Raw genomic sequence first — 27,571 nt, 5'->3', positions numbered from 1 at the left:
GTTACCTGTTGAGTTTATCGCTGATTCATCTACCTACATTTCTGCAAAGTGAAAAGATTGTGTTTACTACCAGTGAAGCAAACTTCTTGTTTCTCAGCTATTAAATAAATTTATTGGAAGTTAATATCGTTTCATAGTTTTTCGGGAGTATGCTAGAAGGGGTAATTAAGGTACGTAGATTTAGTGACATAATTAACAAAATATAATATTTCAGGTGCTCTTGTAGAATAAGCGTCAAAAAATATAAGTTGACATTTCTTTCGCGTAGTACCACTTCATTACGGAGCAGCGGTGTTAGAGAAAACTCGAAAATATCAGACTGTAAACAAGATGGAAATAACAACTTACTGAACACTGCATGAATAGAGATGCTCCATTTCTCCCCTTTTAATAATAAAATACAGATGGAACGAAATGGGATTTGTTTCGTGTATATTTTTATACATTTCATAAATGCGATTTTCATAAATACCAATGTGTATTTAGTATGCAGGCAATAATATTTATTGTAGAACTAATAGAATGGACTGAATTCAACAACAAATAATGATATCCCTACTGCATTCAATTTAATGGGGTTAGGTAAGCGCTCGCATATGTATAGCACACAAGCGAACACGTGATAGATACCCTTTGAGTATTTACTTCCAATTAAATACCTACCTACAAACTGTAATAGATGTCATATATTAAAGAAAAACTGGAGGGCTTCGTAACCTTTTCTTAAATATATGACATCCAGTTCAGTCCAAGTCCAAGTTACAGTTTATAATTTATATATAGTAGTGTGACTACTTAAAAACACAAATCAAAATATTTAATAAATAATTTGATTTGTTCCCAAAGTTGTAAACACCTACCTCTTAAGGTAACTTATTTCAGGTTCAGTTCAGAGTAAGGTTAAATTAAATTACTACTTGGAAATATCAAATACAATTCATGAAATCTACAATTATGAATTTATTCCCTTTTCATGTTACTTCAAGATAGTTATTTTCTATAATTCCTTGGGACTCGTTTAAAATTTTATTAAATTGCTTCGATAGAAAAAATCATAAGGTTTAATCATGTGCATCCTTTTATGGGTGTTTTTGCTCCTTTTATATTTTAATAAATTGGTTTTATTTCAATATAGTATGTTGGAAATTTTACTATACATATTTTTTAATCATGAAATAAAAACAGATCGGGCGCGGAAAAAAAAACGATCCTATCCAAAATTTCACAATTCTGATATTTTTTATAACTAGTAACAAATTCGTTTTGTTTCAGTTACAGGACTATGAGAGGTGCTATGTAAAAAAAGGCCTTATAATTAAAGTTGACTAAGTACCCAATGCATGTGTGCAATGTGCAGCAGTGGACGTCTATCGGCTGGCATGATGATGATGATAAAGTACCCAATACGGGCTAGCGTCAGTAACCATGATTCAAGTGGCATATTTCTTTAAATTAAATTACTTTGCCATTTCTTAACGTAATTAATTTAGTCGGAAGTTAGCCTCAGATTTCCCTCGAGAGTGGTTGGATTTCATAGCTAAAATATCAAAATTATTATTTACAAGGATGAATGTGATTTCATTGTATAAATACTTAATAATATTTCCGAGTATGGCATTGGAATTGGGAATTTAAGGAACATTATACTCGTACATATCTACCTATTACCTAATACATTTGAAACTATGGGCCGGGTAAATAGGGATCCCATCAAAAATTCTTCTACTTCAAAAAAGTTTTGAGATGTAATGCGCTGATACCGAGTCGGTTATTTTAGTCAGTGCCAGGGGGTGTTAAAACCGTATCAATATTAGATATCTTTAATTTTTAATATGTATAATGATTTGTTAGCTTAGGTACAATATGTTTTTTAAAATAACTGTTCCGAATTTACAGGGTGATTGATTGTGGCAACTATAATGTTGCCAGGAGAGGTTTTCATGTAGCAATTTTTTTTCTTTAGATATTCAATCTAAAGAAGAAGTTTTGAAACACTGTGTTTTGTTATATTTTAAGCGCTTATTTATACTCTACTAAGTGAAAAAAATATTTGCAATACAGTCTGTCTTTTATGGTTACAGATGAATAGGAGATATTGCAGCTAAAATTAATTAAATGCATCAATGCACATACATTGTTGTTAGCGCGTCGTAATGAAAGGCATAACTTAACCATCGAAAGGCTCCACTGAATTGAAAAGATAAGATTTTGCAATTAGCCGCCGTTAGATCTTTCGCACGTTTATGAATAACCTAAGACTAAGGACACGCCATCGCCACCCGCTTACCGCTAAGGCGAATGTAGTTGAACGCGCGCTCACGGTGAAACAGCACTTGCCAGAGTTGCCGACTGTTGTAGTGCCTTAATAAACTCGGTAAACTCAGTGACGATGGCCTCTCAGTGGATCCCGCCCGATATAAGCCAAATATGCGCTGAAGCAACCGCGCCGTTGACTCAATGTTCCCAAACAGGGTTCCTCTATTTAACCCTCCTTGCCCAACTATTCGGACGCTCAATAGATGACGACGCTTACCCTAGAAGAAACCCATATTTGAATGCTCCTAGCTCGATCGGGTCAAGTTTTGAAACAAGTTTTCTAAGGCAAGTTCCATTAGGACCGGCACCTTTAAAATTAAACCCGGAAATTAACGCGACTCCCTTAGGCCCTCTCTTGCCAAGCTCTACAATCAATCAGTACAAATCACCGGATGGTAAAAGTTATATCATGCAAACGTTCTATTTGAAACCGGATAAACAGGAGCCTAAATTTGAATTTGGGAGGAAATTCGAGCATCCGTATTCGAAGTTTGATAAACCGTTTGAGTTTGGATTTAATGAAAACAGATATTTTGATGCGGATATAGCTGACTCTAAGAAAATACCGGTGGCTGTGGAGAAGAAAACAACGAAACGCAGAAAGAAAAGACAGGTGCCAGAAGAATATGACTTCATCATAGTCGGTGCCGGATCGGCGGGGTGTGTTCTCGCAAATCGTTTATCTGAAGTTAAGAAGTGGAAGGTATGTTATTTCTATATTTGCACAATTAACTAATTATAAAATTATTTGTTGACTACACTATTTAGAGAGGAAAATTAAATAACTCAGCTGGCCATAAATCGATTTTGTAAAACTCAATCTATTTGAAAATTTACGTATAAAAATAGATTTAAAGTACCTACTGTTGTATTAAGAAAAATCTATATCCTAAATTGCGGCGCAATCAATCTCAATACAAAGAATAGAATTATTAAGTCATTTGTTATAATTAGGGTAAGTACGTTATCTGTGGTTTAGGTACATTTCAGGAACGATTTAGGTATATTTTTACATTTTAGTGATGCTTTTTACATATTGCTTTTAAGAAATAGATCATGATTATAATTTGGGTTTAAATCCAATTTATTAAAATGATGTCCACAGGAAAGACCCGTAACCTTAACTTATACTAAAAAGTTTTTAACCCATATTAAAACTTTTATCAACAGGTTATTTCGCGTTTTAGAGAAAAAGTTAAAGAAAACGTATCCTGTTTATTTAAAAACTAGCAGCAAAATTGCCTAAGTCATCACACTCATGACATTAAACAATTTCATTGAAAAGAGACAATGCTTAGCATTGTGCATTGAATTTTCATAAAACCTTCAAGGTTTTTTTCGGTAAGGCTATGATTTTATTATTTTTGTGAAAATATACATATTAATTTGCATATTTTGGTGCATTATAAAGTCGAGAATCAATTTGACAATCATAGAATAAAGACAAAATACAATCAAAATGAACGGTTATTGGGAAATCATACATAGAATAAAGACAAAACACAATTAATTAACAGTTAGTTTATACATAAAGTTGCCACTAGACCCTAGACTTGGTTCTGGTAAAAATTGTGGGGTTTACGAAATGGACACATATATGCACTAAGAAAGATTCACTTCCACGTGCAACTTAATTTTATAGACTGTCGACTGGTCAGAATTGCCTTTTTTATCGTTAAAATATATGATCAAAGAAGTATTTCCATTACTTAATCATGGCCATAATTAGCATAGAAATATCCCTCATCACAATGGTATAAATAATATTGCAATCGCATGTGTAGAGCCGGAACAGCTAACAAGTTTCCGAGCAGCTCTCCTATGTAACGTCCTATGTAATGTGTGTATGTGTACGGCGGGGACGATCCTACTTTTTGCCAGTCCGATGAAAATCACGTTACGTATACAACGTCCTATTTTGACAAATATTCAATAAGCATCTACAAGTATGTAGAAGAGTAAAAGTAAACTAGGAACAGTGCATTGTCATGCAACAATGCCCCACTTTTTTATGCTATGCTGTGGGAGACTGCGTTGCGACATAATGATTAAACAATACATATATAATGATTTTATTGTGTTATTCACCTGTCAATAAAGTTATTGTTAACACATTGACTGCCTCCAACGCAGATGTGCGTTCACCGTCATACAAGTTTGTTCCTAGGCCAAGCCCCCTGGCAGTGAATGCGTTAAATACATATGTAGATATACCTACTCGTAAGAGAATTTTATGAAATGTCTGGCCCCAGTCGGTTTTACCAGGTTTCGTAAGAGACGGCAGTATGATATTGATAGTAAAATTAATAGGAACCTACGAAACCTAAATATCTAATAGTTTGAGTAAAATTTTATATTATATTTGATACTCCCATCCTCTCCTCCCATCCTCTCCTCCCATCCTCCCTCTCTCTTTCACACCCTTATATACAAACACACCCACACATACGCTCTCTCACACACCTCACTCACCGACTTTAATTTGTAAATTTATTAGTCGTTATTAGCTGTAATTTTCCTCTTATTTTAATTAATCTCTTCTTAAATAAACTTTTCCTTTTATAGTAGTATAGTTAGTCTTAATTATTCAAATTTAAATAAAATAGGTGTAATATTCTTTAATGTCAACTGCATTCTAGGACCCCAAGTCACAGGCATAGCCTAGTTTGGGATCCACTGTATCCATGTGTCTGCAAATTGTTTTCTATTGTCAATAAAAAATATTCTTATTCTTATTCTTATTCTTAAAAGTGTAAATAAATGTAGGAGTTCCTAATAAAATGTGTTGTAAAAATTTACTACTGATATGACCTAAAGCGGATCAACAGCATTTTTGTGACACCTTGTGTACTCGTATTTTTAGGGTTCCGTACCCAAGGGGTAAAACGGGACACTATTACTAAGACTCCGCTGTCTGTCTGTCACCAGGCGGTATCTCATGAACCGTGATAGACAGTTGAAATTTTCACAGTTGATGTATTTCTGTTGCCGCTATAGCAACAAATACTAAAAAATAGAATAAAATAAATATTTAAGGGGGCCTGTTTGTTTTTTATAATTAAGGGGGACGTGATTTTCTTGCCGTTTTTATAGATAATGGTACGGAACCCTTCGTGCGCGAGTCCGACTCGCACTTGGGCGGTTTTTTTATACCTACACAATCGTGTCATGATACATCATGTAAGTATTTAGAACCTTTTATATCGTTCCGTGTTTAGAAAAAGGTATGATATTATAAAAGGTCGAAGGGTCGAGTTTTAAGAAAGTGTAACTAAAACATTTATGGACATTGTTGTAAAAATAAATCATCGTGTGTCATTTTATTTTATTTTTTTAATGGAAATAAAAGGAAGAAAGGAAGGTTGATTTTAACGTAGGTAGGTACTTAATTGTATGATAAAACGTAGTTCGTAGTTTTGTAATTGAAATAAAGATAATTACATTGAGAGTGTAAGTTTTTAATAAGAACATTTCGACTTGGAATCTTTTATCGTACCTTAAAAAAAGGATCTCAAACCATTTAACATGAATGCTTAAGGAAATTCAGAAGACACGCCGAGAAAACCCGTAAAGAAATAAGAAACTGCGTTCCTGAAAAGAAAAACTATTATTCTCACTGACGATATCGTTTACTCAGATCGTCTTTAAATTAGTATGTCCGTACTAAAGTTGGCCTTACGGAAATAGTTCAACTGGATGTGGATGGAACGTTTAGTAGTAACCTAGACTCTGCCCACGACTATTACGTAGTCGTTAAACTACCCTAAACACACAGACAGACCTTCAGCTCTTTGAAAACGTTTCCAAAAATCTCCTGGAGCGGCATTCGTACTGTAAAAATCTGATCTTGATTTGATATTTCTTTGGCATTACTTGCAAAACATTTCGCTCGTACAAAGCCATACGAGTAAGATTAAATCGAAGAGGATACTCGTAAATCATGTTTATAAGAATTATAGGTAAATGTATTAAAATGGTCTACTAAGGTTTCTGGGAGTATTAGGATAATAAATGAAGTGCCAGCATCCCTTTAAAAAATCTTGCCACTTCTATAAACATCGTTGTTGTTCTTGGTGTCGCTTCCAGCACAACGCCTCTTCCACAGTAAAACTAAAACAATGAGAGTTGGTCTCAAAGCGAAAAACTTGTACAATTGCAGTTTGTGAGTTTTGTCTGAACTGTATTCTCTTTCTCTACAAGCTTAGGTACTTAATAGTTGTAGATACACCTACAGTGTAAGCTAAATAGGTTTGCAACAATTTTGCTGCTTTCATAGTATTTTTTAATTATTTTAATAGATTTAATGTAGGTACTAATAGTACTTTGGTCTTCTGCGTATCTAAAAAAGTATTGTAAATCACGTTCAAAAATCAATAGAGTCAGACCAAGCAAACGCTGCATGGCATTTGTAATGGCAAAATGCGGGAATGTAATAATAAAGTCAAACCATGAAAATAGTACGTTTAGGTATAATGACATGATTGTGGAGACAAGTGACACTATGTTGTATCAAAATCGGCGCAGAGTTAGCTTAGACGGACTCTCATATTTAATCATTGAAGCGACTTTTGTTAAAACGCAAACTGTCAGAACAACTTCACATTAGCCTTTCACAAATTCTATTTTAAGTTATCGTCGCCGAAGCCAATTTTGAAGAACAATAAAAATCTGTTAAAATATTATTTTAACCTAGTAATATTTTAAAGTGTCTATTACAGTGTTATTAGCGTCTTGTTTTATGCTTAGGTATATTCCATTTCTTTCAACTAATACGCGTAGGCAATAAGGCAAAACAACAACAACTTTGCGACATTGACGAGTCTTTGACGCTAAAGAAAGAAGGTGACACCTTTCTTTGGTCTGGTGCAACGAACCTGCTGGGGAAAGTCAAATCAATCAATGTAGTAACTGTGTTATATTGTTAAAACTTTTCGACTTAATATTTGTAAGGTTATAAACATAATTTCAGTAACATACATTTCATTCATATATTTCATTTTTTCATTTTCATTAGCATACATCGACAACGTTATCGTAATGCCTGGGCCACACTAACAGGAAATGCCTTTGATTATCCCGATGATCCCAGTGTGGCCGTATGAAAACGTCCATCAACGCGATAACCAACGGCGTTTTCCGTTTGGTGTGGCCCCAGCACAAGAAAAAACATATTAAAAGAAAACAAATGCTCGGCTGTGTCGTGTAAAGGGGCCCACTAACTATCAGTCCGCCGGACGATATCGGCCTGTCAGTTGTTCAGAACTGTCAAATTTTTGTTCTAACTGACAGGCCGATATCGTCCGGCGGACTGAAAGTCAGTGGGCCCCTTTATGCCGGGGCCACACTTACGGAAAATTATCGCGTTAATTGGTCGTTTTTAATACGGTCACACTGGGATTATCGCGATAATCAACGGCGTTTCGCGGCGTTTCCCGTTAGTGTGGCTCCGGCATTATGACCGCGCGTTTTTGTCTGATCGCATCAGTTAGAAGTAATTGCTACATTTTGCAGCTATCGCACTTCGATTATGTCGTAATTAGAATGTAACCTTTAGGAATCTGTAACATAATTTCCCATGCATACATTATGTGGCAATTTTTTAATCAATCATACTTTCAAAACCTCAATGATTATTATTGACGACACTTACGGAAACAGAAAAGCCAGAAAAGCTTGTACTATATTTGGTCACGGTCTCTCCAATGACAGTTTTTTGTCACTATCGGACATTTCGCCCTTTATTATTGTTACTAAATCAATATTGACAGCAAACAAGGGCAAGCAAAAACAAAGTGTCATGGTCATGGTTCGTGGTGTCATTCTTTAGAAACAGTTCACTACATATACATTTAATTAAATGTTATTTCTTAAGTATATTATATCTATTAGTATTGACACTATTGATCTGGTCGGAAACAAAAAGTTTTAGACAACTTGTTAATTATGAAATTGATTTGACAATACTATTGTTGTACACCACCACGTACCTATAGGTCTCTATTGTTTGACATAATTATTGAAAGTCATAATGTAATGATTGTCATATTATCATTAGTCATAATTTGGTTTTTCTCAGAAACGCGTAACTTTTCAGGATTGCCATAAAACAAACCTAACTTAACCTATCTATAGGATAACCAGAGGAAAACTCTGAAAAGTTAACGGTTTCAGAATTATGACTAATTATAATATGACAATCATTACATTATGACTTTTAATAATTATGTCAAACAAAGGGACCCCATGTAAGGTACCTACCTATTTACTCGTGGTGCTACAAAATTAAAAATCCGGTCAAGTGCGAGTCGGACTCGCGCCCCGAGGCTTCCATACAATCACATATTTTTTTAATGAAATAAATAAAATTAAAGTTATATTTTATGGATAGCCGGTTTAAAAATTGGGGGGAGGGGGTGGGGGTTAATTTTTCCTCGGAACAATTATTACAAAAATTTCAAGTTATTTTAGAAAGGTTTATGTATGTCCCTATTTGATTTGTTTGATTTTCAATGGCATGTAAGGAGTAATAATTTTTTTTTTTATCTAACTAAGTAGGTTCTGTGTGAAATATGAACGGACGAATAGATCTGATTCTGCTATTTTCACTACGGAAAAAGGAGAACCCTGAAAACGGATTTTCTGCTAACAAACGTTGCAAAAAAACAACGGTTCTTTTGTTATTTATCCACGGTCAGGGCTACAGTGAACGCAACAGCCTTTGTACTTGGACCAGGTCAAAGACAAGTTCCTATTGCAACACCTTTCGCCTGTACAATAAACAGTACAAGGCAAGTAAACGAAGTATTTTTAAAGTCAGCAACAGTAGCTAAGCTTGCGAGGTGTCCAAGATGATCTGAACACAACTTTATCATTAAGATAATTTTATTACAGCATGAGGCTGACTTTACTACGACTTTTTTTTATCAATTCATCTTGGCCGTGGAAGGACAGAATAACGTATGATGTCGGTATGTTTTAATCCCTACTAATACTTATTATAAATGCGAAAGTAACTTTGTATGTCTGTCTGTTATCTCTTGACGCTTAAACCGCTGAACCGATTTAAATGAAATTTGGTGAGGAGATTGTTTGAGTTCCGAGTTTCTGCCCGCGACTTCGTCTGCATGAAATAATGATGATTATTATTATTAAAAATTACCCCTTGTCCTTCCCCGGGCCTTAAACTTTCTCCATACTAAATTTTATCTAAATCGGCTTAGCGGTTTAAGCGTGAAGAGGAGATTAACAGACAGACAGACAGAGTTACTTTCACATTTATAATATCAGTAGGTATTAATACATAGGTATAACAAACAAATACCACTGTTATAGAGAAAATAGTAAATGGAGTAGCATACTCATTTTCATACTTAAACACCTCCCTGAACGAGTTTTTTAAACTAACCGCGTCAGAGTGGCAATTAACTGAAAGTTTAACAAACTCATCTGACGATGATGAAACTTCTATTGAGTGTAAACTATCAAAATTAAATTAATTGCTTTCAGTATAGTTTCCAGAATACGAGCTTGTTTATTATTGAGTTGGATTTTTTATGCATAGTTGTTTATTTTATGGAAGCGGTCGTGCCACCGTGAATCCATCACGTGCATCAGACGGAAAGAAACCAATGTGTGAAATACCGTGTATGGCGTTTTTTTTTTAAATTATGATTTAAATTAGGTTCCGTAGTCAACTCGTAACCCTTATAGTTTCGCTATGTCCGTCTGTCCGAGGCTTTGCGCCGTGATCGTTAGTGCTAGGAAGCTGCAATTTGACATGGATATATAAATCAATAAAATCCTCGCCGTCGTATTTGGTCGTAGAATAAAATCTAAAAAAAACTTTTTTAGGGTACCTCCCCTACACGTAAAGTGGGCGTGTATTTTTTTTTCGCTTTCACCCTACAGTGTGGGGTATCATTGGATAGGTCTTTCAGAAGGAAATAGTCTTTAATTGTTTGATAAAGTGAGTAATTTCGCAAATAATCGCTCCAAAAGAAAAAAAAATTGTGTTGCCCTCTAACTTTTGAACCATGGGTCCAAAAATTATGAACAACATTATAGTAATAGACCTTAAAAAAGATATTAAAAGAAAACTATAGCGAACATGATCAGTTTAGCCGTTTTTGAGTTATCGCAAAAAGTCTCCTCTTCGTAGTAAAAAGACGTTAACAAAGGTTTTTATACAAATAAAGTAAAATGTAAGATAAAAATTGCTTATTTTGCTCATTATATTGTTATTTATAGTGGGTTAAACCAAATTGGCAGTAAATAAGAACAAAAAAAACTATATACTCTTTCTTTTCTTTTGGGTGCTAGTACTAGTGTAAGACAAAGCTAGTATGATTCTCTCTGTCTACTTTTAAAATGAGACAGTCCTTTGACAAACTATAATATTTAATTTCACTAAAACAGTTTCATTGGCTGAATGAGTAATGCCGTTGCCGATTGGCAATTTTAGAATAAAAAAGTAAAAAATTAAAAAGTAAGAGGCAAATCGCTGATTTTCATACTTTAATTAACAAATCACTTTAGAAATACGTACTGCAGTTACCTAAAATATATGTTTTTTTCATAAATATTGCAATTTAATGATTTTCGCTATGGATTATTATGACTAGACATGCAAAGTCTCCGATTGAAGGTAAGTTCTAAGCCTTAGAACTTAGAATCTAAGGAAAAAAAAAGATCATTATATTACTTTAATTTTATTTTAATTAGTGATTATGCAAATTTGATTGTCTTTCTGGTTTCCTCGTATTCGATATGAAAAGTAGATTTTTTAACTCAAGTAAAAGGCATCAAGCATTATTTCATCCCTTTGTTAACAATATTCTATACTAATTGATCCAGTTTAGCCTATTGTGACGGAAGGGTAACTACGGACATGCGCTCATGGCTCGACATGCTCATGGCCGTTTTTTATTATTAAATTAGCTCCTATAACTGTCAATACGTACCCGAAGATACTTTTAAATATCGCAAATCACTAAGCGCGAAATATTTTCGGTGATAGGTACTTAAGAGCGTTTCATATTTTCCGATCCGATATCGGATGTAGGATCCTACATCCGGGTGGTCAGGCCGCGGGGGCGCGCCCGGACGCCGGATTTAGCGGTCACGCACACTACAACAAGCATTATTGCCTACACATACGCACACAAACAAATATCATCGGTCCGACAGCTGACGGTGGGCTCCGACATGGCTGAATTTATCGGAAGCGACTTTTCGATATCGCATGTCGAAAGGCGCCTATGACAAAAACAGCTGCAGGAGAGTGCTATTTGCATTAAGTTTGCCTTTTTTGCGTTATTTATCGTTTTTTAGTAATAATGATTTATTAAATGCAAAATAAATACAGAGAAACACATATAATCTTACATATTACTACGTTCCGACATCCGATATCGGATCGGACAATGTGAAAAACGCTCTAACACACAAATATAGTCGATATATGTTAAACGAAATCGAAGGAGACACATCGAAGGGAGAGAGGAATTTGGTTTTTACAAGGCATGTAATTGTGGAACTATTTTGAAAGAAATGGAACGTTTTACAAAACGAACTACTAATAAGTTTAACAAAATATGCAACTTTTCGTTTAGCCGTCGGTTACAAAAGGTATGTCGGTGTCAAAAGTGACGTTTTTTGGTTGAAGAAATATCACTTTTGACACTGACAGATCGTAATCGTACCGCTGTGACTTCTTATAAGCATTGTTCGAATCGGGCCGATTGACACCGCGAGAAAATGCTGCCCGGAGCTGGGGAGTTTGGTGCGATCATACAATGTTGTGAATTATGATATTTGTTATGTTAAACCTAAATGTTACTTTGAAGAAAAGGAACTACTTGTACATGTTTTAGTTAATTAGCAAGTTACGTTAAGAGGCCAGTATCGATTTTAGTCGCAAAAATGTAAAATTGATAGATTTAGTCGATGAAATTGTACACCTTTTGTTACCAAATTGAAATAACAAGTACTGGTTTCTATTAGCACGTCTTCTTATCTTGCCTTTTATCAGATCAATTTTTTGAAAACGGACTCACTAAATTAGTAATGTTTTTTTTTTCTGAAGGACGTTTAGGCAAACGCGCGTAAAGCACTGATTTTGTCGCTCTTATTTATAAATTTCGTAAAGTTTGGACTGCTAAAAGTGGTAAATTTGTATTATGCATATTCTGTACTTGACCTTTATCAGATTACATTTTTGTTATATGACTTAGATTTCGAGGAAATGAAAGTTAAACGAATTAAATTTTCTCCAGAAATTACTTCAAAACAAGTGACAATTTCTCTGAAAATCGACTTAATTTCAACGTAATTTTGATACTTAAACAATCTACAACATTTGCTGAAACTATTCTTATACATCAATTTGTATAATATACCACCATAATTTTTTGATGAATTTTTAAAAACTAACCCTTCTTTTCATATATTACTGGTGACGCACGCTCGCGACCTCATTATTAAAAGGCAAGATGAGAAAACGTGCTAATAGAAACCAATACTTGTTATTTAGATATTACGTAACAAAACGTGTGTAATTTCAACGACTAAATCTATCAATTTAAAATTTTGGCTCCAAAATCGACTACGGCCTCTTAATGCCATAAGCGCACCACACATGCTCTGAAATTATCAGACATGGCACGTAATAAATTCAGATATTGTCTATTCCATATTATTCCTCATCGCTTGGATCCTTTATTCAATACGTCAGAGTGGTCAGAAAGTTAATTATTCGAACTCCGGAGCTAGCGGTAGAACTATTGCAATCAGCTGGTTAACTTTGGTACCGCATCGGTACAGTATCGCAATAAACGTAAAATAGACCCCTTTAAAGCATAGGCGTTGGAACTTGGACACTGATTCTGCAAGTTTGTCGCGCTTGCAGGGGGTATCATTCGAATCGCGGACCAAGAGTGAGTGAGTCGATGTCTAGGTTCAGCCGGATTAAGTGTGTTCTACGACTAGACTTAATTTATGGTTCTCGAGGTCGCTTTACAATGGTTTCAATTAGAAATCGACTCCCCAGCGCTTGCGCATCTAATGCAAATAAAGGACAGAGCGGTGGTAAATTTAACGTAATGGCACTCAGAACTGTAACCGAATTATAAAATATCCGTATTAACGTCATGTGACTTCACTTTGTAATTGTAAGCTAATAAGCATTGGGTTTAAGTACCTACCGTTTCTTATAATACCCATAAGTCAAGATTTTTGATTAACCGCAAAAGAGGTTTTAACTGCTGTAATTAGTAAAATAATTATTGAAATTACGAGTACCAATAATAAGTGGGTGCAGTATTCATATTTCAATTTTCGTTTGTTGTGTTACTTGCATTGCATCTTGCGCGTACCAATAAGCGCGAGAAATCGAATCAAAACAGAACAAAACCGCCCTAGGTACATATAATAAAGTCTATTGGGTAAGGGTTACCTTTCAGGTTATCATACTCTCAAAAATAACGTAGAATGAAATAGCTTTCTCATTCGATGAAAATCACAGCAGAGTAACTCAAACGCTGATACAAGTTTGTCTCGCAAATTGGCGCTGGAAAATTGAGTTGCACCGGCGTTTGAAACTCTAACTGCTCGAATATTAGTTAAAAAGTAAATAAGCGACCAATATTGCTTTGAATATGCTGCAGTTTAACTTGCAAAGCTAGAGTAATTTGGAACCTGACACAAGCTCCGCAAAGCTCCGTTGTGCGCTAGCATCGGTATTCACTTACAGGATGTATTAAGCTATTAAATGGGATATTCGGCTATGAAATTTTACGTTACTCCTTTTGTGGCATAAAAAATATCTTTTATATTCGTCATGACATTAAATCGAGCTGATGTGTTTTCAGGTGAATCTACTGAATAGGTACTCTTAGACTCCAAACGTGTTCAGTGCAAAATGAGATCAAAATAGTTTTTTAGCAGCTTAGTAATCGGAAGTCGTGGGCTTGAATCCCCTCTCGTTCAAGAGAATGAGTTTCTCAAAATTTGTGTGGCAACCATGAAGCCGAGGAAGTAATAAAATGAAAAGGACATAATATTAATGAAGAGATAATAGCTAAATAATCACAATGGCTGCAGAATTCTGACGTTAAAACTAGTTTAAGCAACTAGCTTGAAACTTGGATCGTAATAAATGCATAATGGCTACGTTCGCCGATGGTGAGTACATACAATAAATACTAGTAGTGTCTGTCGCAACCAGGGCTGTGTATTGGAAGTAGCGTTTGAAATTATAATTGGTTCATTGTCAATTAGATTGCAAGCATAGGTAATATGGCGGCGTTTTGGCACATGAGTGCTGCATTATACATTAGGTTAACAATAGTGTACCGAATTTATAACAATGCATTGTAATTTTAATAATTAAGTGTATGTATATGAAAAATAATGTAATTTAGAATAGTAATGTATTGTAATTATTACGACGTGTAAAATTGTAATTTTATTAGTAAGTGATTGTATTGGCAATTATAACCTATATATAATGTAATACTCTTACGAATAAAACAAACAAGGCATGATAAGTAGAAAGTGATGAAAAATTGTCGTGTACTGCCCGATAAGTGCGACAATCTACATAAATTAATCTTCCTGTAGATACGTACCTATTGTTACTTATTACTATTTAATTACTAATTCTAATAAATTTCGGCATGGGATTTAAAAAGTTAAATATTTATTTAGTAGATAATCCTTATTGGTGCTATAATTTTATTTAATTAGTATGTTATTATTTTCATTTTTATTTTATTTTGACGAACATGATAGAAATTCTTATATTTTTGATATCAATGTAAACTTATTATGTAATTGTCTTTCATTTAATAAATCATCTAACCTAATCATCTAATCTAGTATTTTCTCAATAAATTGTACCTACGTAAATATATCTATTTTAAACCAATTGGTAATATGCTCTCTCTCCTTAGCATTATTATTGCAAGCTATACAATTTTAGGTATACTTTATTGCAAAATATTTAGCATACGCTTACCGTTTTTATACAAATACATCATCAATACCTACCTACATTATACTACTTACTTACCTATAACGGATTACGATAATATATGTTTCTATACGTTTATCTTCTTCTTCCTACCCTTATCCCACGTTATGTGGGGTCGGCACAACATGTTTTTCTCTTCCATTCTCCTCTATCTTTCGTCACCTCAGCACTCACTCCTTTCTTTCTCATATCCTCTTTCACACAATCCATCCATCGCTTTTTGGGTCTACCATACGCTCTCCGTCCATCAACATTCATCCCTAACATTCTTTTGCCTATATGGCATTCATCCCTCCTCATCACATGCCCATACCACGCTAACTTACTACGTCTTATCTTCTCCGTTACTGGTGCTACTTTCAAACTTCCCCTAATATATTCATTTTTAATCCGATCCTTCCTCGTCACTCCACACATCCATCTCAACATTCTCATTTCCGCTGCGTGCACTCTTCTTTCATCCGTCACTTTCGTCGCCCAGCATTCTGATCCATACATTACAACAGGTCTCACGATCGTCCTGTAAATTTTCCCCTTAAGTTTAAGAGGCATTCGTGGATTCGTGGTTTCTATACGTTTATATACTTCATATAATATGTGATACTAGCTATTTGAAAGGGGGCAACGATACATCAAATTGAACCAAAATATAAAAAGCACTTATTCTCTTTTCAGATACTCCTCCTAGAAGCGGGTCCCGAGGAACCGGAGGTAACCAGCGTGCCTGCGCTGGCGCCGGTTTTAGCCACCTCCAGTATTGACTGGGGCTACCGAACGCAACCGGAAGAGTTGACTTGCCTGGCTCAAAGAGGTCGCACTTGTTCTTGGACTAGGTGCGTACGTTATCCAACATCTTATTTATAAGACAGGTCTACCGCGAAAATCAATAAATTTTGTTCTCTGTCTGTCTATCGCTCTCGTATATTCGAACGAAAGAGAAGCAAATGGTCGAACAAACGAACAAAGTATGTAGTTAGTCTGCGATAAGCCCTCAGGTGTGGCTGGAAGCAAATGTCAAATAGTAAATAACAAGCCGCATGCCTGACTCTTTCGGATACGGAAAGTCTATGCAGGCGTGCGACTTTCAAATACTAGGTCATGGGTTGATCCTGCCCTGTGCCAATGTATTTCTCGGAACGCAACAACGTGCGCGCGTGGGAATGGAAACATTTGTGAGGAAACCGTAAGGCGTATTCTGATTGTAGGTAATAATTTGATCTGGATTTGTTAAGGATATGATCTATCAAAATTGACATTTACTCGACCAGAAATGTCAGTTTTGATACCAACAGATCAACTCCAGATCAAATTCAAAGAATAAGAATAAGAATACACCTCTGTTAACTGACACTTGCCTAGCTAAGTACTTATACTTAGTAGTTCATATCGCTAAGATCGTAGGTGGGGTTATTAGATAGTGGGATTTTCATAAGCCGGTGAAGATGTACACTGGTGTATGAGATTATTTAAATCCTAATTTTTTTGCTAAAATGCGCATGTTCTAAATACAACTATGGTTTATTTCTTTTTATTATATTTTTAAACGTGGATAAGTTGATATTGCTCATTAGTGTTTTTTATCGTATTATTGTCGAAATGTAAGAGCACAACCTCACACAACACAAACTTAACAAAACACTACCTACCTGATTTTATTATTTATTAATAAATAAAAGTAATGAAATTATTTCATATTTAATTATAGTGAGTTATTTAGTTCGAACAATCTCAGTCTCTGCGGTCCCCAATAATTTTTATTTTACAGTGGTAAAGTGATGGGTGGTTCGAGCTCAATTAACTATCTAGTATACATGAGAGGCAACAGAAAGGACTACGATGGATGGGCAGCTTTAGGAAATATTGGCTGGAGCTACAAAGAAGTAGGTCTCGCACCATTTCAATAAGTCATTTAAAAAAAAGTAAATAAGCATCTTAGGAGTTACTTAATTATTAAAAATGGCACAAAACTTTTCCAGGTACTTCCGTTCTTCAAAAAATCTGAAAGCAATCAAGATATAGAAGCCAAAGACAAGACATATCATGGTGTAGATGGACCTTTGAATGTTGAACGATTTACTTTCGTGGACCCAAATGTCGTAATGCTCGTAAAAGCATTTCACGAAACTGGACTGCCTTTCGTAGATTTTAATGGTCAAGGACAAATAGGCACAATGATAACCCAGACAACATCTCGAGATGGGAAAAGAGTATCAACAAATAAAGCTTTTATAAGGCCAATAAGAAATTATCGACGAAACCTGACAGTAAAAACGAATGTTCAAGTTACTCGAGTTCTCATAGAACCTGCAAGAAAAATTGCCTATGGCGTGAATTACATTGAAAATAATACATGGAAAACAGCTCATGCTACAAAAGAGGTTATACTCAGCGCAGGCGCATTAAATTCTCCTAAAATTTTAATGCTTTCGGGAATTGGACCACTTGATGAATTGAAATTTCTAAAAATACCAATTATCAAGGACTTAAAAGTGGGATATAACTTGCAAGACCACGTAACTACTAATGCCATGTTGATGGAGCTCACGAGTGCAACCTCAACGCTGGTGAGCGGTACGAAACTGATAAAAGAAATAAATAATTATAACAGTTCATACCAAAATAATGGACCATTAGCAGCTACTGGGCCTCTTCATGCAACTGCTTTTATTCAAACTAAATATGCAACAGAAGATAAAACAGTCCCTGATATACAGTTCCACTTTGACGGTAGAAATAAAGAAGAATTTTATTCAGACCCGACTACTTACCTGGAAACGAATACTTTACCGTTTGCTTTCTATGATAGTCTCAATGTTAGGCCAATACTTCTATCACCCAAAAGTAGAGGTTACCTAACATTGAACAAGACAAATCCTGTATTCGGTCAGCCGTTAATATATCCAAGGTTCTTCACTGAAGAAGAAGATTTGAAAACATTAGTAGCAGCATTAAGGTTTGCCGTGCAATTAGAGGAAACTGCACCATTCAGAGACTCCGGTACTAAATTCATAAAAAAACCGGTATTAGCGTGCAATGAGTTCAATTGGGGGACTGATGATTATTTTTCATGTTTATTTACAAGATATACTGGAACTATTTATCACCCTTCAGGAACATGCAAAATGGGCCCAAAATACGATGAATATGCAGTAGTTGATCCGAGACTAAAAGTATATGGAGTAAAACGTTTAAGAGTGGCTGACGCATCAATAATGCCAAATATAGTTCGTGGAAATACAAACGCTCCTGTAATTATGATTGGAGAAAAAGCTGCGGAAATTATTAAAGACGAATGGAGAGGCCAATCTTAGAACTATCTACAATTTCAATTTGCCATTTTATAACTACTTTATTTACAAATAAAAATTATTACGTATTTACATAATGCCGCCTTCTTTTTTCTTATTAGGTTATGCATCCTTTCTTACTTTTTTTTAAACTAGTGAATCGACTGTAAGTACCGATTGAATTATAAAGTAGAAGAATTAATACCCCGTTTGCACTATTAGTAAGACACTAGATAAAATCCATGTGTTACACAGTAGATAAAATTCTTATACACGCACACACAATATATTATTCATACAGCTTACTGTAGTAAATGCTTACATTTACTTCATTTTATTTAACTAATAACTGTAAAATATATTTATAAAAAATGTTAGGCTTTATATTGATACCTTTATGTTGTTAATTAAAACAGTTTTTCTCGGCTAGATAAACAAGCTAGAATCTGTCCACGCTAAGTTTCCCGCCAAGTTTTAAGTGAAGTATTAATAGCCCAATCAAACAAGGTTACTGCCAAGTACCAAGTCGGTGCAAACTTAGCGTGGTCGGAGCCTAAAAAGCAAAACTAGATTATTTGATTAAGATATTTTTAAAAGGCGTCTGCATTTTAAACATGCTACGAAAATGAATATTACAAGAAGTGTAAGAGCATAGCAACCTTGCAAAGATAATAATTTCTTCACAAAAAATGAAAATTTATAAATGGAGCACTACTTCAGAGATTGCTTACTAAAGTTATTTTTTTATTGAACTGACAAACCGTTTTGGTTTGACACTGTTTCATTTTTAGTCCAAGACGTCAAATAGCATCAAACCAATATTCACACATTTTCAGAAGTATTCCAAGAGCAAGCAGATTTTATAAACAAAAATAGTGATTCAGGTCAACCCCCTCGGCTGCTAGAAGGCAAATATGTATTGGTCGGTCTGCGGGCTAAAACATATACCTACATACATATACGTTCAGGTACATTTTATCAGTACTTACGTAGTACATAGATAGTTATTAACTTTAATCATAGTAGTTAGATTAATACTCGTATTGTGTTGACCAGGTTGGACATTGCTCTAAAAAAATATGTCGCAATTCTGGAATTTCTCGTTACTCTCACTTTTTGTTTAAATTATTCTCATTAGAGCAATTTCAATCTGTAAGCATTAATGTTTTGATCACTTTATTGATTATGTTGTCATGTTTCCAGGGGAAAAACTATGGGCGGCTCGAGTGCGGTAAACTACATGGTCTACATGAGAGGCAACAAAGCTGACTATGACGGATGGGCCGCCGCTGGCAACCCGGGTTGGAGCTATCGAGAGGTTAGATAAAATTATAATATTTTATGATATTAGATTTATGCAAGAAAACAAAAATTCATTTAACTACAACTCAGACATACTAAACTGTGTATAACCTTGACAAAAAACGTTTTTTTTTTTATTAGTTGCACCTTTTCAATTTATTTACATAATGTTTTAACCAATCGATTAATTAATGTATTAACTTATATACTTTAATTTCAGGTGCTACCTTATTTCAAGAAAGCGGAGAATAATCAGGATATCGAGTCACACAACACATACTACCATTCTGTCGGCGGTCCGCTTAATGTAGAACGATATCCATATATAGATAACAATGTTTTAATGTTAGTGGAGGCATTCAGAGAAAGAGGTCTACCGGTGACTGATTTTAACGGAGAACACCAATTAGGAACAGATGTAGCTCAATCAACGTCACTCCATGGTAGAAGATTTTCTGTAAATGCGGCCTACATCAGACCTATACGACACATTAGACCAAATTTGAAAATAGAAAGTCAGGCGTATGTCACTAAAATTATTATTAACCCGGTAACCAAAACCGCTATCGGAGTAGAGTATATCAAACATCACGCAGTATTCACTGCATATGCCGGTAAAGAAGTTATTGTAAGTTCCGGTCCAGTCAATTCCCCAAAGTTACTGATGCTTTCCGGCGTAGGGCCTAAAGAGCAGTTAGCACATCATGGTATACCAGTATTATCTAATCTAAGAGTAGGTTATAATCTGCAAGATCACGTTACGACGGATGCGTTAGTAATTTCTCTTTCAAACAAAACTTCAACGCTAGTGGATGGTCAGCAATTACTGAATGAGCATTATGATTATTCTAGACAGCATTCACATAAACACGGGCCGTTATCATCTAGCAGTACGTTAAATGCTGTGGCATTTATTAAGACAGAATTTTCTGAACAAGGCTTGCCTGACATTCAGTTTCACTTTGATGGCAGAATCGTGGAAGAATTTTATGCCGATCCGCCATCATCGTTAGCAAGTAACATCTTTCCTTTAGCATTTTATAATGGATTGGCAGCGAGGCCCTTACTCTTAGTACCAAAAAGTAGAGGATACATAACCCTTAACTATACTGATCCTCTTTTCGGTTCACCACTTATATATCCCAGATTCTTTACTCATCGGCTTGACATAGATACGTTAGTATCTAGTATGAGGTTTGCTGTATCTTTAGAAGATACTCCCGCGTTTAAACAAAGCGGCGCTTCTTTTGTAAAGATTCCCGTTCCCGGATGTGAAGGTTTCTTGTGGGGATCTAATGAGTATTTTACTTGTTTGCTAACACACTATACATCTACCATATATCACCCTGCTGGTACTTGTAAAATGGGTCCTAGTTGGGATACCGAGGCTGTAGTTGACAATAAACTGAGAGTGTATGGTATAAAGAGGTTAAGGGTCATAGATTCTTCAATTATGCCTCAGATTATTAGAGGTAATTTAAATGCACCTACAGTAATGATTGCAGAAAAAACTTCTGATATGATTAAGGAAGATTATATTTCATTTTAACTTATTTAAATTATTAGAATTATACAATAGACGAACCATGTACAAAACGAAGAATTACATAAGTTTTATAATGACGAGCGTTTCAATTTTATTGTATTTATGCATTAAAAAGTATTTAACATGTATACGACTACTTATATAAATATATTTAAATGTAATATGATTGGTAGTTCATAAGTTTCGGAATATGGAGGATATTGGGATATGTTTGGGATTGAGTATAATGTTTAAGCATCGGAGTTTTCATCCCACGGGCAGATTATAGTGAGCTATGAAGTCGATATTACCATTAAATTCAAAGTCATACTGTACAAGCCCTTTTAGTGTAAGTAATTAAAAGTGCTTTTGTCCGCTAGCTTTTACATAAAATGAAATGGCACCCGCGTGCGTGCGCCTGCTCCGTGAACTGCGCCAGATAGCGAACGGTTGGTATCAAATCAATATTTTTTTATCATAGGGCATCAATTCGGAAAGTCACCAAATGCTTATAAAACGCTATTAAAAAATAAGTAGGTACATAATTCACAAATAATCAAAAGTAAGTTCTTTTTTATCCTATATAGCGTAACAGTACCAGTTTTTATCATCACCATTATAAAGACGCCACTGAAGCATGAAGATAAGGTCCACACTACTGCCATAAAAGCCGAAAGATATAGAATGGCACTTGTTTTATACTAATGCTTAATCGCGCGGACGTGCGTAGCTAAATATGCCGACGATATGTAAATGGGACTCAGTGTTTCAGTTAATGCATTGATGTGACGATGGCCTCTCAGTGGATATCGCACGACATCAGCCAAATTTGCGCTAGAGCAACTGCACCATTGTCCCAGTGTTCAGAAACAGGTGTTCTTTATTTGACACTCCTTGCTCAACTGTACGGCCATTCAGTAGATGATAAACCGTACTCTGGAAGGGACCCGTATGATGATATTTCACTTTCCGACATTGAAACCAGTTCATCAGAATCTACAGAAGAGCCATTAAAGTCAAAGTTGTTGGATTTGAATGCAATAATTTCACCACCTCCTTTAGACCCTGTCTTGAAAAACAGTAAAGCCAAAACTTGCGTTAGACATGCGATTCACGTGAATATGGCGGTTGAAAAAGGAAAAAAGAAAATAAGGAAAAAAAGACCACAACTGGTTGTGGTACCAGAAGACCCACCATCACCACCAGGAGAATATGACTTTATCATAGTTGGTGCTGGCTCGGCAGGGTGCGTACTAGCTAACCGCTTGTCCGAAATTAAAAGTTGGAAGGTAATCCATTTTTTTATTTTATTTTTGAGTCCTAGTTTCATCGTAATCGTATTCGATTAGACTTAAAAGTAATTATAGAGCCTTATTGATCTTATGGTGAGACTAGGTTGATTTAAGAAATATTGATACATTATACTTATTTAAAAATGTAAGAGTTTTCTGCTATAGTATCAGTATGAATGAAATTTATTTCATTACGTTGCAAGTATTCCAATCACATCACTGCCAATTATTAATGTAGGAAATTACTTTAGGTTAGGGTAATTCCATTCTTATTGATACTGTCTGGTCTGTATTACCAACAGTACTAAATTCATTTATACGACCAAGTTTAAATAGTAATGACTTTGTCCGCAAAGGTTCAATTCAATCCGCAAAAGGCTAATCCTCGGAAAATAAGAGCATGTTCCTATAAGTTACCTATTTATAGATGAACATAATTATATTTATGCATACCTATGCTATGATGTCAAGGTTGATCTGTATGGATTTGTCCCCAAAACGTTGTTTATTTGTTCCTAGATTCTCCTCCTGGAAGCGGGCCCCGAAGAACCGAATGTAACTAGCGTTCCAGCGCTTTCACCGGTTCTGACATCTTCCAGTATCGATTGGGGCTACAATACGCAACCAGATCAGCTTTCATGTCGGGGGCTAAAGGGACACACATGCCACTGGACTAGGTACGCGTATCTACTCCTATGTTGTCTATTGTGTATTATTTAGTAGGTATTATTTTTATGCTGTAAAAGCAAATATGTAGATAATCTACCTTACCGTACCTTAAAGCTTTGAATCCCTCGTACTTACTTTAGAACTTGAAGTACATCAAAATGATGCTGTTTGGCTATTAAACTAGTGGCACAATCCCTAGCTAGAGCCACAATCTTCTTAAGAACTTGGCTGAAATGCTAGATTTGTTTGAGTGATTAGATTCGCCTCATCTACCCTACGAACCAATTTGATTTTGGCGACTTCACGGTGTTGCTCCGTTTCGTACTTTTATGTTAGGGAGGTCTTTAAGCGGCTGTTGTTGCTGACTGAATATATTTTTACCGCTTACCCCCGTTAAGTTAATTTAACTTTCTATGCATTTTAATATACCGAATGTTTTAAAAATAGTTAACAAATTTCAGAGGGAAAACCTTGGGCGGCTCTAGTGCGGTAAACTACATGGTGTACATGAGGGGCAACAAAGGAGACTACGATGGATGGGCAACCGCTGGCAACCCCGGCTGGAGCTATCGAGAGGTATTTTTGTTTAAATCTTAATAGTTAGCTGACATCAAACCGGTCATACCTACAGGCATTGAAAATGAAGATATTTAATTAGTAATAACTTTGTACAAAAACATATGAGTATTGAAGTTTACTTAATATACATATAATGGGTAGAAAGTAAAGAAGACAAAAGTAACGCACTTAGAACTACCAATTTATCACTATGTTTTAATTACTAAGACTAAACAAATATGACCCTGCATCTACGAAATGCAGCGAAACTCGATTTAAGTTAGCAAACGGCAACTTCTTCGTCTCTTTTTTTAATTTAGAATTCAATATACTTAATAAAATTAACCAATATTTATTTACCTCAGGTGTTGCCGTATTTCAAGAAAGCAGAGAACAATAGAAATCTTGAAGCATACGACAAAAAGTATCATTCTGAAGGGGGACCCCTGAATGTAGAAAGGTTTCCATATATAGACAATAACGTTTTAATGTTAGTCCAAGCATTCAGCGAAAGAGGTCTACCGGTCACAGATTTCAATGGAGAAAACCAACTTGGAACAGGTATAGCTCAGTCGACTTCACTGCATGGACAAAGACTGTCCGTAAATGCGGCCTATATCAGGCCAATACGCCATATTAGGTCTAATTTAAAAATAGTAACAAAAGCGTATGTAACCAAAACTATTATAAATCCGGTTACTAAAACTGCTGTTGGAGTAGAGTACATCAAAGATGGAGCGGTGTTAACTGCATATGCTTCTAAAGAAGTTATATCAAGTGCAGGTGCGATAAATTCTCCAAAGTTACTGATGTTATCTGGTGTAGGACCCATAGAGCATTTATCGAAACATAATATAACAGTTTTATCAAATATTTCAGTTGGCCGTAACCTACAAGACCATGTCACGACTAACGCGTTGCTTATTGCTTTTACCAACAACACTGCGGTTGATGGCCCGCATTTACTGAATAACATTTATGATTATTATAATCAACCACCTCAAAAGAATGGTTCTTTGGCTTCTACAAGTACTCTAAACGCAGTCGCCTTTATTAAAACAAATTTATCAACACACGATTTACCTGATATTCAGTTTCACTTTGATGGGAGAAATATCGAAGAATTATATGCTGATCCTCCGTCATCCATAGCTAGTAATATATTCCCTTTGGCTTATTATACTGGCTTGTCAGTGAAACCTTTGTTATTGGTTCCTAAAAGTAGAGGGTACATAATTCTTAACCACACTGACCCTGTTCATGGTCCTCCGCTAATTTATCCTAGATTCTTTACTGAACGAGGAGACTTAGAGGTTTTAATATCTGGGATAAAATACGCTACCTCTCTAGAAGATACCCCAGCGTTTATACAAAATGGTGCTTATTTTGTAAAGGTACCTATATCAGGGTGTGAAAATTCTAATTGGGGCACTAATGAATATTTCTCTTGCTTATTGACACACTATACGACTACTATATTTCACCCGGCTGGCACTTGTAAAATGGGCCCAAGCACGGATACCGAGGCTGTAGTTGACGCAAGGCTAAGAGTGTATGGCATTAATAAGTTAAGGGTGGTAGATTGTTCAATTATGCCGCAGATTATTAGAGGAAACTTAAATGCCCCTGCGATAATGATCGCTGAAAAGGCCGCTGACTTAATCAAGGAGGAATATTGTTAAAAAAATAATGTTTCAGAAATATTCATACATACATACATATAATCACGCCTATTTCCCGGAGGGGTAGGCAGAGACCACGGATTTCCACTTGCTACGATCCTGACATACCTCTTTCGCTTACAGATACGATACAGATTACGATTTTGTTTCAAATACGATTATTAAAAGCCGTTCGTCCACTGAACCGACGTTAAAGTTTTCGTTAAAAGAGGAGGTATTTTAGTGCAAGTTGCCATTTGAGATAGTTTAAGGAATAGGTTACTAGTGTACTTTCTAGTCCAGATTTCTAACATAAATCACAGGCTTGAGACTAGCTACCAGCTGGTGTAGTGGACTACAAGAACGCGTAATATGACAAACAGGAAGTGTTACTGTAATTAAATTATTTGACAATTCTCAAGCTTGAAATTATTTAACCTTCTCTCCTAGCACCCTAGCACAGGTGCGCCGCGACGATATCTCACATGCAAGATAGTCTACCAATCTATTTTTAATTATGTTAATCGACAGTTAAATACCCCAAACAGTCAATTTTTTTTTTTTTTTTTCTCTCATTTTATCTGCAATCGGCCGTTCTAGCCATAATCAGATGTTCTGTCTTTTTAAGGGTTTTGAGAGGTCTTCCATTAAATACTCTCTCTTGACTTTTATAAAATATAATTTATCTTCTAGTGCCTCTGGTCTAGCCGCAGTATTTGCCACCTTTTCAGCCTACTCGGATTGTCATTGATGTTAACCAAGTCCCTTGCAAGTTCGTTTGTATGTTTTTTTAGTCGTTCTTTGTACTTAACACAATATCTGTTAACCTCCTCTTTGATTGTTGGAATATTTAGGTATTCATGTATCTCTGTATTCTTTGCAAACCATGGTGCACATGTTACAGCCCTTAGGACATTATTCTGAAACCTTTGTAGAATCTCGAGGTTTGAGTTACTGGCCGTTCCCCAGAGTTCAATCCCGTATGTCCATATGGGTTTTATAATGCTTTTATACACTAGCATTTTATTAGATAGTGTCAGAGGTGATTGTCGGCCGATCAGCCAGTACAGGCGCTTGTAACGAAGGTCTGCTTCTTTTCTCTTTGTTTTAATATGGTTGGCCCATGTTAGTCTCCTATCCAGGTGAAGACCAAGGTATCTTACACAAGTTTCCTGGGGTAGCTGTTCTCCTCTCAGGTTCACGGCTGGACAGCTCTCTCTTCGTAGTGTGAATGTTATTTGTACTGATTTATTAACATTTGGCTTTATTCTCCACGTTTCAAGCCATTCTTCTATCTTGCGTAAATGAGTTTGTAATTTTTCAGCTGCTATGGTTGGGTTTACGTGGCTTGCAAGACAGGCTGTATCGTCTGCATATGTTGCCGTTACTACTTCTTCACTACATGGTAGGTCAGCCGTAAAAATTGAGTAAAGAACAGGACCAAGTACCGAGCCTTGCGGGACAGAGGCTTTGATGTTGTACAACTGGGATACTTCATCGCCAAACTTGACCTGAAACTTTCTGTCTTGTATGTAAGATCTTAAAACCATATAAAATGAGTTTGGTAATAACATTTTCAGTTTATGCAATAGTCCATCGTGCCAGACTCTATCAAATGCTTGCTGGATATCCAGAAACACAGCGGCACAGTATTCCTTTTGTTCCAATGATTGTTTTATCTTGTTTACCACACGATGTACTTGTTCTACTGTTGAATGTTGTTCTCGAAATCCAAACTGGTGGTTGGGTATGATAGCTTCTTTTTCTAGGATTGGCTTGAGTCTCCGCAGGAAAAGCTTTTCGAAGAGTTTTGACATTATTGGCAGAAGACTAATTGGTCTATAGGAACTTGGGTCTGTAGGCGTTTTTCCTGGTTTGGGTATCATACAGATTTGAGAAACTGTCCATAGTCTGGGATAATAATGTATTCG

The 27,571-nt window shown here is 35.6% G+C and overlaps 2 protein-coding genes and 1 pseudogene across 3 annotated transcripts in view; all 3 read left to right on the top strand.

Moving 5' to 3' along the window:
- Nucleotides 1-27,571, top strand: part of LOC134754051 (heme transporter FLVCR2-like) — a 392,641-nt gene that overhangs the window by 172,598 nt on the left and 192,472 nt on the right. The gene's annotated exons all lie outside the window — the stretch shown is intronic.
- On the top strand, nt 2,076-21,549 carry LOC134753466 (glucose dehydrogenase [FAD, quinone]-like). Of its 2 annotated transcripts, none has more exons than XM_063689343.1 (4): nt 2,076-3,019; nt 16,022-16,179; nt 17,112-17,226; nt 17,323-18,804. In XM_063689343.1, exons 1-4 carry the CDS (start codon nt 2,390-2,392, stop codon nt 18,655-18,657), a joined length of 2,238 nt encoding a protein of 745 aa, XP_063545413.1. In that variant the 5' UTR covers nt 2,076-2,389; the 3' UTR covers nt 18,658-18,804. The 2 variants fall into 2 exon arrangements, with proteins under 2 accessions (XP_063545413.1, XP_063545418.1); XM_063689348.1 differs by lacking the exons at nt 17,112-17,226; nt 17,323-18,804 and adding exons at nt 19,837-19,951; nt 20,156-21,549 and having other exon boundaries at nt 2,080-3,019.
- Nucleotides 22,253-27,310, top strand: LOC134750391 (glucose dehydrogenase [FAD, quinone]-like; annotated as a pseudogene).

This window comes from Cydia strobilella, chromosome 2 (genome assembly GCF_947568885.1).
Source record: "Cydia strobilella chromosome 2, ilCydStro3.1, whole genome shotgun sequence".
Classification (NCBI taxonomy): domain Eukaryota; kingdom Metazoa; phylum Arthropoda; class Insecta; order Lepidoptera; family Tortricidae; genus Cydia; species Cydia strobilella.
The sequence above is the reverse complement of the archived record's forward strand: the minus strand, read 5'-3'. Positions and strand labels throughout refer to the sequence as shown.

Excerpts from the sequence above, each read along its gene's own strand:
- LOC134753466 (XM_063689343.1), top strand. The coding sequence starts at position 2,390 with ATGGCCTCTCAGTGGATCCCGCCCGATATAAGCCAAATATGCGCTGAA. Across the intron at positions 16,180-17,111 it reads CGCACTTGTTCTTGGACTAG|TGGTAAAGTGATGGGTGGTT; the intron begins GTGCGTACGTTA and ends TTTATTTTACAG. Across the intron at positions 17,227-17,322 it reads TTGGCTGGAGCTACAAAGAA|GTACTTCCGTTCTTCAAAAA; the intron begins GTAGGTCTCGCA and ends AAACTTTTCCAG.